We start from the raw sequence: 14,641 nt of genomic DNA, 5'->3' as shown, positions 1-14,641 counted from the left end.
GTGCTGGGAAAGATTTAATTAAAAGTCTCAAGACTGGCCTGGAGCCACCACAATGTTTTTTCTCCCCCCTGTGCTGGCACAGTCCAAAGGGGAACACTTCACTTAAGGTAACGGTGCTGTAGACAGGCGGCTCTGGTGTCAGTAGGAGTGTTGCTCTTGTGGCTTTTGTGCATGGAGCAGTGTGGTGGGGCTGGAGGGGGCTTAAACACTCCTGTCCCTCTGGGCCACTTGATCCTTGCCTGGCCTGAAAGCACTAAGTCATAACCTTAATTAAAGAGAGCAAGGAAGTACATGCAGCTGAGCAGCAGAGCACGGTGACAAGGTTCTTCTTCCAAAGCAGCCCCGACTTCTCCAGTAGTTTTAGGCAGTGTGGCTTCCTAACTTTGTATTAATTTGGTTAATTGTAATCTATTTTCTGCAGTGCTCAGTGAAAAACTGCAGAACAGCCTTTCACGTGACCTGTGCGTTTGACCGGGGCCTGGAGATGAGGACCATCCTGGCAGAGAACGACGAGGTGAAGTTCAAGTCGTACTGTCCCAAGCACAGCTCCACCAAGAAAGCGGATGCTGAGACTTTGAGTGAAAGCCCAGGTCAGGAGAACAGGAATGGGACTCAGGACACCTCTCTTCCTGCCCACATGGACCCTTTCCACAGCATGGATCAAAACCAGGAGGAGGCCCACAGGGTCAGCCTCCGCAAGCAAAAGCTCCAGCAGCTGGAGGACGAGTTCTACACCTTTGTCGAGTCTCTAGAAGTGGCCAAAGTGCTGCGGCTGCCTGAGGAGCCGGTGGAATTCCTTTACCAGTACTGGAAACTGAAGAGGAAATCCAATTTCAATAAGCCTTTGATTACCCCAAAGAAGGATGAGGAGGACAATCTGGCCAAACGGGAGCAGGATGTTCTGTTCAGGAGGCTGCAGCTCTTCACACACCTGCGGCAGGACCTGGAGCGGGTAAGCCACAGTCAGCCCAGTTCCCAGAGCACTCCCCCCGGGCTGCAGCTCAGCTCAGAGCTGTGCTGTCAGGCACGACCACTGACAGTAAATTTCTCCGGAGCACAGCAATTGCCCTTTGCACACAGAGGTCAGTCACAGGGCCGGCAGGTCTTGGCATGTAGCATTCAATCACCTGCAGCTGGACTGTCGTGTTTTTGCTTGTGCATTTTTACTGATTAACTCGCATGGCTGTGGACTGTGCTGCAGCTGAAGCTTTTCAGCCTTTAAGGGCTTTCCATGCTGCTTTCATCTGGTGTAAAGGATGATGAAAGTTACCTTGATTTGCAGCAGGTCTGTTCTTCATTGGCATACCAGAGTAGGGTGATGTTTCCCTGGATTGTCTGTGTAGGTTTGGGAGGTTAATGATGTTTGATTCATTAAACGTTCATTTAGGTTTTGAACGTTTGATTCAGTAGGATCAGTTTAGTTTTCAGTAAGTACATCTGATCCTGAATTCCTTTCTTTTTGGGGTAATATAAGAGCTCTTGGGGCCAGAGAGAACACTGAAATCAGTTTTTCACGTCCCTACGCACGTGGCTCATGTAGGCCATGGCCAAAAGCTGGCTCGGGAGGTCCCACCTCAGTAACCTGTGCACCAGAGCCTTTCTTTCATAATACTGTCTTATCTTTAAATCAGGACAGAAGGCTCTCATAGATGTACTGCATCCTTTGTAAAGGATCCTAATTACTCTTGTAATGAATTGCTGTCGTTTTTCTTTTGATTTTTCTCCCAGTTTTAACTCCAGCCCATGGCCCTTCTTGTAGCTGTTCCAATGGCCCAGATCCTAGCTGTTACCTGAGATCTTTTGTTCCTGCTCCATGTGCTAAAGCTTTCTAGTCATCCTCTCTTTGATCAGCTAAATAATTAGTTTGTAGCTGGTTCCTGGATCTTAAATTATTCTGTGTGTATCCTTTCCATTTCTAAATGTGATGTTAAAACAGGATATGTGATTTTAGTAATATTTTTAAGGTTTTACTACTCTGTTCCCACTGATGGTACAGTCAAGATAATTTGGATTTTAAAAAAGGGACCTTTGCAAAAACAAACACACTTGTTACATTTCTGCAGATCAGGTCACAAGGTTGTAATTGACAGGACACCACCCTGTACTGAGAAATAAGCCTTGGAGTCATCCACCTGTACTTCTCAGTGATTCCCTCATCTGGGAAGTATTTAATATGGAGTGCATTCAAGGGTTTACAACATTTCCCTCGATTTCGTGTGTGTGAGACTCAGGTGTTTGTAGCAGTTACTTCTGTGCTGTGGTTCTCCAAATCTGATGGAATAATCTGTCAGTTAAATAGACTGTTCTCTAAGAATAGTGTTGAAGGTGGTTTAATTTAAATACATTACTAACTTGTTTAAATGGTCTATAGTGCTCCAGCTGAATTAATTCAAAGCACAGATAGGACAATATCCTGGGAATCCAATTCCTGTAAAACCCATCCCCTTGCTGTCTTCCAGGTGCGTAACCTCACTTACATGGTGACACGGAGAGAAAAAATCAAGAGATCTGTTTGCAAAGTTCAGGAACAGATCTTTAACAGCTACACAAAGCAGTTGGAACAAGAAAGAGTTTCAGGTACGCCTCAGTGTTCCCTTCATCGTGTTAGACCACAGGGACAGCGTTTGCTTACAGGCTGTGAAGGACAAACATTTGTTCTCATTTCATTCCTCAGAAAGATGAATACCTTCAAAATTACTGCAGTGGCCAGATTATCCTTTAACTATTGAGTAACTAATAAACAATATTTTAGATGGCATCAGTCAGATCCACTTGCTGGTTGTTTTTTGCCTCTTGTCTCTGAGGAGTGTCTTTGTCTTAGTGGACAGAGCAGTGCTAGAGTTGTTTGCTACAAGTACCATTAGGTGCAGGTACAGGAAAATAAAACCACACCAGCAGAATGTTGTGAAGCCATGATGGAGCCAGCCACACAGTTGTGACCTAGAAGTGCAGGACAGGCAGCCAAATACCCATTTCTGATGTGAACACGTCGGGCATGAGGAGCAGAGTTAAAACAGGTACATTGCAAGCCGGTATTTACACAGCTATAGAATTGCTTGACTTGAACTGAGTTTGCTTCCCTGCAGGTGTGCCTTCCTCATTCTCCTCCCTGGAAAACACGGTGCTGTTCAACAGCCCGTCGCTGGGCCCCAACGCCCCCAAGATCGAGGACCTGAAGTGGCATTCTGCGTTCTTCAGGAAGCAGATGGGCACATCCCTGGCCCACTCCTTGAAAAAACCGCACAAGAGAGACAGGGTAAGAGACAGGAACGACAGCAAATCCCTGCTGAGGCAGCCCAGCCCGAGGGAAGGGGGCGCAGCTCCGGGCGGCTTTTTAAATTTCGACAAGACCTTTGCTGAGACGCGGATTGTACCGGCACAGCAGAAGAACGGTGTCGTTCTCCCAGAGCACAGGAAGAGAAGAGACAATCGCCCGCAGTGCGAGGTGGCCAAGGCAGAGCTGAAGGAAAAGACTTCTAAACACAACCACAAACTGCTGAGACCCACAGAACTCTCTCAGAGGCAATTGGAAAACAAAAGGGCTGTGAACCACTCCGGTGGTAGGTCAGCTCCTGGCACTCGGAGGGATATAGTGCCTAAATGTAACGGGGGTCTGGTCAAAGTAAACTCCAATCAGACAGTAGTTAAAGTGCCTACCACGCCCACGAGCCCGGGGAAAAACTGGGGCGGATTCCGAATTCCAAAGAAGGGGGAGAGGCAGCAGCAGGGGGAGAGCCTGGAGGAGCCCTGCCGCCAGAACTCCGGCTACCCCTACCTGGGCGTGGGCAGAGTCCCGGCCAAGGAGCGGACAAAGAGCAAGTTAAAGGCCGACAGTGAGAACGATGGCTACGTCCCCGACGCCGAAATGAGCGACTCGGAGCCGGAGGTGGCCGAGGAGAAGTGCAGGCAGCAGAGGCTCAGCCCCAGCAGCAGCATCGGCAGGAGGACGGACATTATCCGGAGGAGCATCCTGGCCACCTGACTGGACACAGCGTCAGCAGAGCCACTGCCCACAAGCCAACTCCTCCTTGCTCAGCGGCGTGAGAGAGGAGCGTTCCTACACAGAGCTACAGACTGACAAACTGAAAGCCCGTTTTTTCTGAGTTGTATAAATATGTTTACATGCACTTAAAGCTGTTTTAAGCTCTTTGGTTTTATTTTGGGTTTTTTTGTTTTGGGTTTTTTTTTTTTTTTCCCTCTGCCCTATCTACACCCCCTCACCCTCCCCATTTCTGTGAAAGGTTTGAGTCTCCCTTATTTGCCACTTTCCTGAGTAAGCAGAAGAGTGACATCGATACTCAGACAGGAGTTGGGATGTACACAACTCACAAAAATCTTCTAAAGGGGCTAGGGTGGGTAGGAGGAATCAGGCTGTATTTATCCCTTCTAGCTAAAAGGCACTGAAAATTTTACTCCTTTCCCCTGACTTCTGGAAAAGCACAAGCTCTTAATTTAACGTGTGTATTGAATGGAAGATGGTTGTAAGACCATGCTGCACTGCACTGGTAAATCTCATTACAAATGCTCCCCGTCCCTGGGCAGGGGCAGCTCTTTCTCCTCTCTTTGCAGAATGTGTTCTGTTGTGTTCAGTTTGAGCACAGGTGGCAGCTCAAACCCCTCCCTACGCTCCAGAGTTTACAGGTAGATGATGACCAGGCGCAGCCAGGACATTGCACTGAGGGAGGAGGAAGGGACAGGGCAGGGCTTGAAAGATTGGGACTGACACAAAGGATGTTCCCAAATGGCTCAGCTCTGAGCAGAGGCAGGTGTGGGGGCTCCAGCACTCCGTGGAATAACCTGTCACCTGTAGTCAGGCACCTGCCTTCGGGAGTGTGATGACAATGCCAGACAGGAGTTTTCTATGGCACTAGGCAGGAGGATTTCCCAAAGGCCACCACAGATGCACTAATGATATGTACTGGGAGAGTCAGGCTTATGACACTAAAAGGTTGCTTTAAATGGACACAAATATATATTTTTAAATAGGATAAAACACAAAGGCAATACATTGTGATTAGCTCTTTACAGTCAAGCAAAGAAAAATCTATTTGGTTCTATTATGGACTAGATTTGATGGAAAAGGGAACTCGTATTCTGATTGTGTACTTTTTTAGTAATAACTGCAAGTGGCAATAATGAGTAAGCTGTGAGCAATAATATGACCAGGTTGTGAGGATACTGTTTTGTACTGAGGAGAGTGCACACATCACAGTGGAGCATTAGGAGCCTGTACCTTTTGGAATTTTTCATAGATGTAGGAGAGGTATTTACTGGTGAAAAGTTTTAGCAGCAATGTGTTCACAGAGAGACAGGCATAAAGAACCTCCTTCTCCTCCACTTTCCCACTCCCAGCATGCTGTTATGGCATCCACTCACTTTGGAATGTCTGACCCTTGTCTCCCAAAGAGGGAACACTGGCAACATAAAATTCCTCTGCCATAGGACTGAGGATTCAATCAGAAAATAAAAAAGGCAATCTTGCTATGCAAGTCAACATTATCAGTTAAATATTTCACCAGAATGCATCCCTGCTTTGAAACTTGGAAGTCTTAACCATTTGAGGAAGGGGAATTTTATGTAAGATAATAGACTTCCAAAATCCTGTTGCTGGTCCCAAGAAGTCAGAGTAATTACATGACTTAGAGAGGTGAGAGTCAGGCAGGGCACTGGTGACTGAGGTTACACAGTCCAAAGGTAAAAGCCACTAAGTTCTACTCAACATCCAGCAACATTCTCCAGACAGGCACTGGTATTTTCTGTAAGAAAAAGCTCATGACCACACAGGAATTGTCAAGCCATAGATGGAATACCCTAAGTTTGGATTCTGAGGAAACCTTTCACCTCACACCCCTTGGACAGAGGTACCTTGTTAATTTGCACTATTATGAACACTAAAGTTGTGCAGAGTGAATGCCTTAGCTGCTTTGTCCCCTGGCACTGAGGACAAAAAGCTTTGGGAGGTTTCCAGTGGAGCTGACCCCAAACCAAAAAGGCTGTGGTACGAGCTCTGTAGGTTAGTTTTGTCCCTGTGCTTAGCCCTCAGCAGGAGGTTGTTGTAGGTACTGCAGTGACAAACCCACCCCTGTGCTTTACTGGGATTTGCTGGATTTCTGTTTCTGAGCGTGACCTTTCCTTGTGCTGACTGACCAAGAGATCTTTGGTATGATCCGTGTGTTCTGTCCAACTGTAGGCTAGCTGAACGTCTGTAGAGAAGCCTGGAATGCCATTTGTTAGGTTATAAACTCACACAGATCTAAATGAAGGGTTCATGTTGTGTACAAATCTTGATTTTCAGAAGTTTGAGACAATTGTGATGACATTTGTAAAACTTGTACAGATTTTTCACTATGTGCCTAGCATTGGTGTCCATTCAGCTGAAATTAATTAAAAAAAAAGGTGCATGAAGAGAAACAGAATTAAAAAAAGTATATGTAGAGATGACTATTTTATATTACATGGCCCAATCCTGTATTTATTTTCTCCCTTTTTTGAAGTATTTCTAAAGACCTAGTTGAAACAGCTGTATTTTTTGTTAAAATATTCCGTAGAATTGTGCCTTTTGTCTGTATGTGAATAAATGCTGTACATTTTTGCAGTATCCTTGCCAGCAGTGGTTTAGACCTTCCCATATTTGTATTTGGGGTCTTACAAAAGCACTTCCCTGCAATGATCTGAGCAGCTTTCATGGATTAGTACAGGTATCACTGTGCACACTGCAGCTGCAGGATTTTGTAAATTTTTGAGGGTTTTTTAGGATTGCTTGTTGCTGATAGCTGTGCCCATCCCATCAACAGCACACTGTGTGGTTTTCCCCTTGGCATCCTCACAGAGATGCTGCTTACCTCAAAACATTTCTATTTGTAGACAGAGGATATCCTTGCAAAGTCCACGATCTCCATGTGTGTTCCACTGGAAAAGGAACATGAGGCTTCAGCCCATGGATCTTTGGGATAATTAGGCTGAAAGGTCAAGCAGTACTGGCTGGGGTCAAGCAGCACAGGGAGAAGATCTGCTTCTACAGCAGGATTTCCAGGAGATGAGGATACCTCCAAACTCCAGATCCAGGAATAGGGAATGGATTTGGTGCCAAGCAAGAAACGGCAAGGCAGGAAAAGGACACACTGAGCAATTCATCGTGAAAAAAAACCAGATCTCCCACTTTGGGAGCAACACGGGAGCAGACCCCTCTGGACAGCCTAGGAAATGAAAGGAGCTGGAGGGTGTATGATGAGCTCCATGTGGCCACATTGCTGTTGGTGGTGCCATGAGGCAGACCAGGACAGAAACCTTTTCCTTTCCTGTGTCATCTGCTGGCATTGCTCTCCTGCCCCTTCCTTCACCCTGAGGTGCTTGTGTCATCCCTGCACTTCCTGCTCTGGCAAACAGCCACCACACAGGAGCTGCACCCCAAGGTGAAATGCACATCCCCATAATTAACAGGGAGAGTGCAGGTGCCCTTCTGTGCCTCCAGCAACAAATACACAAATGCTGAGAACTGCCTGCCCCTTCCAACCAGGTTTCACTTCACAGCCAGAGCCTGCCTTTGAGGAGTGAAGGGGATTAATGGCTCACACAAAATCTTCCAGGTGGCCTGTCACCATCTCAGCTGTGCATTATGCCAAGGGAAACAAGGTGCCTGGTACTTGCCTGCTTCTCTCACACTGCTGACTGATGAAAACCTCACCCAGACAGACACTTGGAACTTCTGAAAAATGTATCCCTGTAGTTTTGGAGAATCTTCCACATCTTTTAACCAAAACTGAGATTAAGAGATTGCAGAGGATACAGGCATCTATCAAAAAGAAAAAGCAACCACTGTAGGAACTAGTGGCTTTCCCTGCAGGAATTGTTTCTGAGGGTGTATCCATCTTGCAGGCTCTACCTGAACAGCCAAGATTTCAGGAGGCAGCACAAAGTCTTGCCTCCACAGGGGGATTAGCCCAGCTCCATCCTCTAAAATGCAAATAGGATGAAGATCCACTGCCATGGACACACAGGTTTGTTAATCCAAATGAGACATTTCCATCACGCTGGGCAAGCACTGCCCAGCAGCTGAATGAGAGGTTAGAAACCAGAATTACACTCTTCACATTTAAGTGGAAGGACAAGCAGTTATGTCAGTTAAGGCCAAGATGTGAGCCCTTCAAAATCAGTAAAACACTTATTAAATGCTTGTAAGACATGCTCAAAGAGAAAATGGAGTTTGGCTGTAATTGCAGAATGATAGCTATGACACGTCTCAACTATGAAAAAATCCCTACGTACATGAGGATTCCCACATCCTGGCATCTGTAGAATTGAAACACACTGTTTCCAAAGGCATCAGGGCGGGGTGACTTCACCTTTGAGTAAACTGAAATAAGAGAATGGAAGTTCATTGACATGTCTAAACCAAGGGAGCAGATGAACAGAAAAGCAAGGAATTGTAAAAGAATTATAAAATTAATAGTATATTAGGAAGAAAAAGCACAACTGCAGGAAGATTACAGAGCTGAGCAATGAGCTGAAGAGCCATAGCAGCATTTCCATTTGTACCTTAGGGACATCACACCAAACTAAACTGAATTCTTTACACTGGAAGGCAATGGAGGCATCATGCAGCTGCAGCACTGACCATCAAAAGAGCAACTCTTTGACGTTCATGATGTAATGAGCCTAATTATAATTAATAAAGGATCTTCAAATTGTTCCCAAGTTACCTGCACTCTAAAGAAAAATTAAAGATACTGAGTGCACATGAGGAAAGCCGAGATGAATTTCAGTACAAGTGTTATCTACTCCCTGTACACAATCTTGTCACAGTTGGAGCTGGTGGATTTTAGACCAAAAACCCAGGATGTGCCACAGCACTGTGTCAGACTGTTTTTCATTTGCTACATTAAAGGACTTGAATGACAATATTTTGCAGTCCTCTTCCAATCTTTATTGTGCATACAGGGACAGGATCTTCATCCATTCCCTTTCTTACCGGAATAAACCAGAATTTGTCTTCAGTTTTACAAGCTTTGCTGTGCTTTGGACTGTAGTGCTCCAGTATGAAGTTTCTCCAGCAATCCTCCTCACTCCCATGGTGAGTGATAAAAACCCGTGTTTAAATGTTTTCCAGATCCTTCAGGGAAACAGCTTTTTTATTCTGTGTAGTTATCAGGCTGAGCTGTAATGAAACACAAGCAGATGATAGCTTCTTAATAATTCTTTGTAGGATCAAAGTAACAGTAGAACTTCCATGCTGAATGTGTCATGAAGGAGAGGGAACAAGCACAGGCAGTGTGAATTTGGGATGAACAGCAGAATTTACAATGTACTATGTAGATGACTACTGCTTTTGTCTTAGTTCAGATCCCAGAGAATATAAGATGATAGGTAACAGGAATACACTTTAAAAGACACCTACAGGATAGATGTTTTAAACTTGTGTGAACATTATCCTGTATTTTTTATGTTTCTCACTGAATCACTGTTATTTCAGAATAAGCCAAGATTCACAGTCATTGAACTGACCACAATAAAAGTGTTATTTCTAGGCACCCTACTAGTCCAGCTCTAGTCCATATTTGATACAGTTTTACAGTGAAGGTGGATAATGCAGTGAGAACACACAAGTCAGAAAGGAGACCTCAGCCTACAGATTAGGAATAGAGAGAATCATCCCCCTGAATCTGATGGAATTCACATGTGAACATTCAGCCTTCTGGGGCCTAGGAGAGAATAAATACCCAGACATTCTTGCAGCACTACTGGAGACCTCTAGCAGGGACAATGCCACTATGTGTTTTTTGGGGTGGACAGTAAAAGGAAGGGGCTTGGCAGAGAAGTCACCACAGAGCAGTGACAGGCCTCTGCAGTAACCTCTGCCACAAGGGCAAGGCAGTTCTGAAATCTGGCAACAAGATCTGGGCAGCATTTGGGCTACACAACATCATCTCTCTTTGTTACCTTTCAGAGAGCCTGGTGAGGAACAGCTAATTACCACTGTTTTCAGGAACAGCAAGACCTCTTCCTCTGTGGGCACTGAGGCCATGAGTTTGTTCCCTTGAAATGTGACATAAGCATGTCTGGATTTTTATGGGAAGACAGCATCTCAGAAGCATTAGAGCTAAACACATCCATATGACAAACAGGAGGTTAAAAAAAAAAATTCCTCTTTCAGAGCAAATCTTCAGCAGCTGAATAGACCTTGTCATGACTGAGAGCATTTAGAGCCAGGAACCACAGCTTATGTTATGACAGCTTGGCAGCTATGCCCATTTATTCACTGCTGTTGGGGGAAAAAATGCCATTTGTCCTAACTGAGCAATTTAGGTCAGCCAAACATTTCCTCTCTGCAGCTCACATGGGGTCACCCACAGTAACAAGCTGCAATTTGCAAATGGTTTTCCTAAATCACTGTAAAAAAAAGCAGGAGGCAGAAAGACCATCTTTACTTAATAGGAGGCCAACTTGAGTAATGAACTTCCTTGGCAAAAAAATGAACTCTGTGTATAAACCCCCATGGGATTTGCTCCAAGTTGTACAGCTTAAACACTCTGGAAAGCCAGAATACTGAGAGGGATGCACTCTTTCTCTCCCTTACCTCGCCAATGGCCTGGAAGGAAACAAGCATTTCCTACTGTGTCTGCACAGTTTTTACCACTGCAGGAGGTGTTGCACACAGCCAATGGTAACTGCATGGGTGCACTCCGACAGACCTGCGCTGTGCAAACAGGAGCTGCGGTTATTTAAGGGGTGTTTTTTGTCTTTGCTAACTTGCCATTTCTAAAGCTGGAAATGCCTCTACACCTTCATTCAAACATTTTGAACTGTGCAGGTTTAATTCATATCAGACTGGTTTCCACAAACAAACCCAAGCTATCAAATAAACATCCTGTCAGAAGGTGACATGTCCAAACTCCAAGCTTGTCAAAACCGTGTTGGTAGTAATGCTCATAAATGATCACCTCTGCCTCAGGAATGATGTCAAGTGAGCACTTTTGCACATCCCATGTGCTTGGATAACACTTGTTATGAGCTGGGTACCTGCTGGGATGCTGTGGCTGCCCTCTGTTCTGCCTGGCTCAGCCGCCTCTGAAGCCTGTCGATGTATTCCCGATATTCCATGATCAGCGTCTCATCCTGTGGAAACAGAACCTGTCATCGCAATGCCATATCCTTCTTTGCTGAATCCACTCCTTCTGTAGCAAAAACAGAGAGCTTAACACAAGAGGAATGTCAGAAGTGGAACTGTCTTCCCCTTACAATAAAAGCCTGAGGACAAACAGCTGATGTATCATAGAGAATTTCCAGCTCAAATGTGACATCATCTGACTTTTCCAATCAATCAATCAATCAGTCTGCAGGGGAAGTTTTACTCATTTCACCATCTTGAAGCAAGATGCATAAAGGCTGACATGTTAATTCAGGTTATTTAATCCACGCAACCGTACAACATAAATGTTTTAGCTTTGCTCAGAAGAAAGAGGAATACAGTAGAGAAGACAAATGGGATGATAAACCTGCTACAGATCCTCTGTTCCCATCAAAGGGTCTGTAAAAAGCCTTTCTTAACTCACAGAAATCTGTTCCTGCATCATTTTTCTCCTCTAAATAACACAGCAGTGAAAACAACAACAACAACGACAACAAAAAACAAGACAGAAAGACTTATCCTGGATAGAATTGGATGTTATCCTAGATTTATAAGGCTGGCAGAAAAGACCTTTCCTAAAGTGGCCATTAATTATTGAACAATGCACATTCCAAAACAACCCTGCCCTTAATCTTCAATGGATAATGCTTTTAGCCATATGCATATATGGACACAGAATGTAAATGCTGCATGCACACAGCACGTGGAGAGCTTGGTGTCTCTGTATATCCCACATTATCTGTAATCCCAGTGCCTGCTCCTGTTTTGAGGCTTGCAGGGATTCCCAGGCAGAAGAAAGTTCAGAACCATTTCCTGAAATTTGTCCAGAATTGCTACATTAGCCAGTTAGAAAGACAGAAAGACTATTTCTCCTTTCACTTTTGTAATTTGAGAGTAAAGTTCATTTGTCTTCCTGCCATTGGAACATGTCAGTCAGCAAGAAACAGTGAGGCTTCCCAATTGTTACTGACTATCCCTGTCAAAAATCCTTAATTTTCTTTAAACCAGCAACATAACTCACCTAAATAGGTTTCTGCTAAGATCTTAGTGTATGCACATCAGGCTGTAACTGAAAGTAGCTGTCACATCAGTCATTATCTTACCTCAGCTACCTTCTCATTTGCTATTTCCAGCTGGGAAATGAGCTCCTGGCTCCGGAGTTTTTGTTGACGCAGCTCGCTTCTGGGAATCAGAAGAAAAGATGCTGATTAGCAAACAGTGGTACTTCAGTTATTGGAATGTAATTCCATAGATAGTTCTGTGAATTGTGGAGGCTTATGGTGGGTTTTAATTACGGGGTTACTCTTAAAACACCGATTTCAAAAGCACCACACAGCACTTCTTCATGCTGTGCATTCAAAACTGTAATGGCAGAGGAACAAGATGTATTTGTTGGAATCAGCAAGACTTTGTCAAGAGCACTTGACATTTTACAGGATTTTTTTTTTCTGTTTATTGAATCTTATTTTGGAGGCATGCTATCTAGTATGCAATAAATATAAGCTGCATTTTGCACAGCGAGTTCAATATTGAGATTAACATTCTAATTAGTGTTCCATAACCAGACCTCAGCGTGGGTGTTTTTAAAGGTGCTTTGAAGTACCTAAAAATAAATCATTCTCTACTTGTGAGACAGACAACAGTGTGACACTTTGTGAGGAAGAGGAAAATACCACCTACTTCAAAGCAGTCTTTTTACTTTTATACTGAATGACTTCTAGTGATCCTCAGTTTACACAGTATTGAAGACAAAAAACATCTGAGTTATGACAGACAATCTCTGAGCTAAGGCCGAAAGGAAACCGTTCTTACCTCCTGTCATCACAAGAAGAGGGATGACTGAAGACACGACTCCAGTAATTCTGGCCAGGGGAAGATGCAAACCTAAGTGAGCTGCTCTAACCTCTGACCAGTCTCTACCACCTCACCTTAAATACTCCACCTGTTGCTGAAACTGCATGCACTGCAAGGGAAGCCTTTATTCTTTTTGAGGGAATGGAGGTAAGGTAGGAGATAACTTTAACCTCAGATCTTCATCTTAAACTCTGCTATTTTAATGATGGCACTTAGTTCTCAACAATGTTTATAAACTTTTAGACTTTGTACTTTAAAGTTAGTACTATAAAAGTTTGAAAACTCACATATGGCACTTGAAATGCAAGGTTGCAATGCATCTGTAACATCAGGTTACCACTACATCTGGTGAGGAGTTTCCTCCCACCTGTTCTCAACCCACCTTCTCAACCTCTTTCACCAGTCCCAGGTAGGTATCACAAGAACAGTTCAACAACGTTGAATTTTCATAGAGATCAAAGTACATAGGCAGATATTTCAATGATGGTAAACAGTTAAAATCACATATAGATCACACTTGTTATCACGTGAACACTTTTATATAAAGTAAGAATTAAAGATGGATTGAGATTGCAAGATCAAGACAGCATGTTACTATGTAACATTACTTTTGTAATTTGTCCTCTGTAATTAGTATTAAGCACCAAATGAGGCATTTTCAATATGGAAGACAAATTTTTAGGTGCCCTGAAAATTCTCAGTTACTGAGAGGAGCCTGTCTCCTGTGCTGTGTGAGGTGTGGAATTAGCATGCTTAGCAGCACAGACCATAAACAGAGTTTACAGGCTCATACACAGCTGTGATCAAGGAATTATTTTTATAATGAGATCACACCAGCACATATTTAAAAGGAAACAGTTTAACCTTGTAAGCATAAGGAAATGTGATGGCTATTGAGCTAGACAGTTGATTCATTCCGAGTGTTAACCCTCCCCCAAACACAACTTATGAGAGATCTCAATATTAGAAGTGAGCAATAAGCCCAACTGCTGGATAATTACATCAGCCCCCACTGCACATTGTCTTTGCTAAGTGAGTAGGAAACAAAAGGTGAGCTGCTGGAATTTCAGCAGACGGGTGATAAATCCAGCAGCTGCAGCAAGTGCTTTCTGCAAAGCTCTCATGACAAATATAGCATGTGCCAGCTGTTTTTTTTGGTTGAATTATACTATAATATGCTTCAGTTACTCTTAGTAATTATGAATTTTGTCTACTGCCAGTACCTGCAGCTGTCTCTCATCCTGTTAATTTTTTTTTCTTTAATGAACATCTTAAAATAAGCAGCTATGGCTGCCAAACATTACACAAGTACAGCCAAGAATAATATTTCAGGAAAAGAGGCAACTTCCTCATCTCAAGATGCCATGCAATTCATTCCATGTACTGTACAGGATGCGGGTAAAGGGAAGAAAGCATTCATGGCCAACACTTGATATATTGCCACCAAAAAAAGCCATTCCTGAGAGGCAGATTCTTTTCAATCACAAAAAAGATAAAAACTAGAATTCCAAACCCCACGCATGCCTACTGATGAGTCAGGGACTCTAACTATGACAAAGAAATGTGTTGGAGGCAAAAACTGGAACAAAGACACCCAAAATAGCTCCAATCAGATGGCTTAACCTAAGCAAAGTCTTTAAATATTAAAACCAATATAGCAAG

The 14,641-nt window shown here is 43.7% G+C and overlaps 2 protein-coding genes across 20 annotated transcripts in view; one reads left to right on the top strand and one right to left on the bottom strand.

Moving 5' to 3' along the window:
* Positions 1-6,598, top strand: part of JADE1 (jade family PHD finger 1) — a 113,868-nt gene extending 107,270 nt beyond the window's left edge. For 17 of the 18 annotated variants that reach the window (XM_066318184.1, XM_066318183.1, XM_066318192.1 and 14 more), the window contains 3 exons: positions 422-952; positions 2,460-2,577; positions 3,087-6,598. In XM_066318184.1, the coding sequence (XP_066174281.1) occupies positions 422-952; positions 2,460-2,577; positions 3,087-3,982 (1,545 nt within the window). In that variant the 3' untranslated portion in view covers positions 3,983-6,598. The remainder of the gene's footprint in view (positions 1-421; positions 953-2,459; positions 2,578-3,086) is intronic. The other variant, XM_066318194.1, reaches the window with a different exon arrangement.
* A 2,302-nt stretch (positions 6,599-8,900) lies between these two features.
* Positions 8,901-14,641, bottom strand: part of SCLT1 (sodium channel and clathrin linker 1) — a 28,613-nt gene continuing 22,872 nt past the window's right edge. The window contains exons 19-21 of one of the 2 annotated variants that reach the window (XR_010743500.1): positions 12,229-12,307; positions 11,017-11,171; positions 8,901-9,154 (exon numbers count right to left, since the gene is read on the bottom strand). Coding sequence is in view for 1 of the 2 variants with exons in the window: in XM_066318199.1 (XP_066174296.1) it covers positions 9,092-9,154; positions 11,017-11,112; positions 12,229-12,307 (238 nt within the window). In the remaining variant the exon portion in view is untranslated. The remainder of the gene's footprint in view (positions 9,155-11,016; positions 11,172-12,228; positions 12,308-14,641) is intronic. The other variant, XM_066318199.1, reaches the window with a different exon arrangement.

The sequence above is a fragment of the Sylvia atricapilla genome, chromosome 4 (genome assembly GCF_009819655.1).
Source record: "Sylvia atricapilla isolate bSylAtr1 chromosome 4, bSylAtr1.pri, whole genome shotgun sequence".
Taxonomy (NCBI): Eukaryota; Metazoa; Chordata; class Aves; order Passeriformes; family Sylviidae; genus Sylvia; species Sylvia atricapilla.
This window is presented reverse-complemented; position numbering and strand designations above follow the sequence as displayed.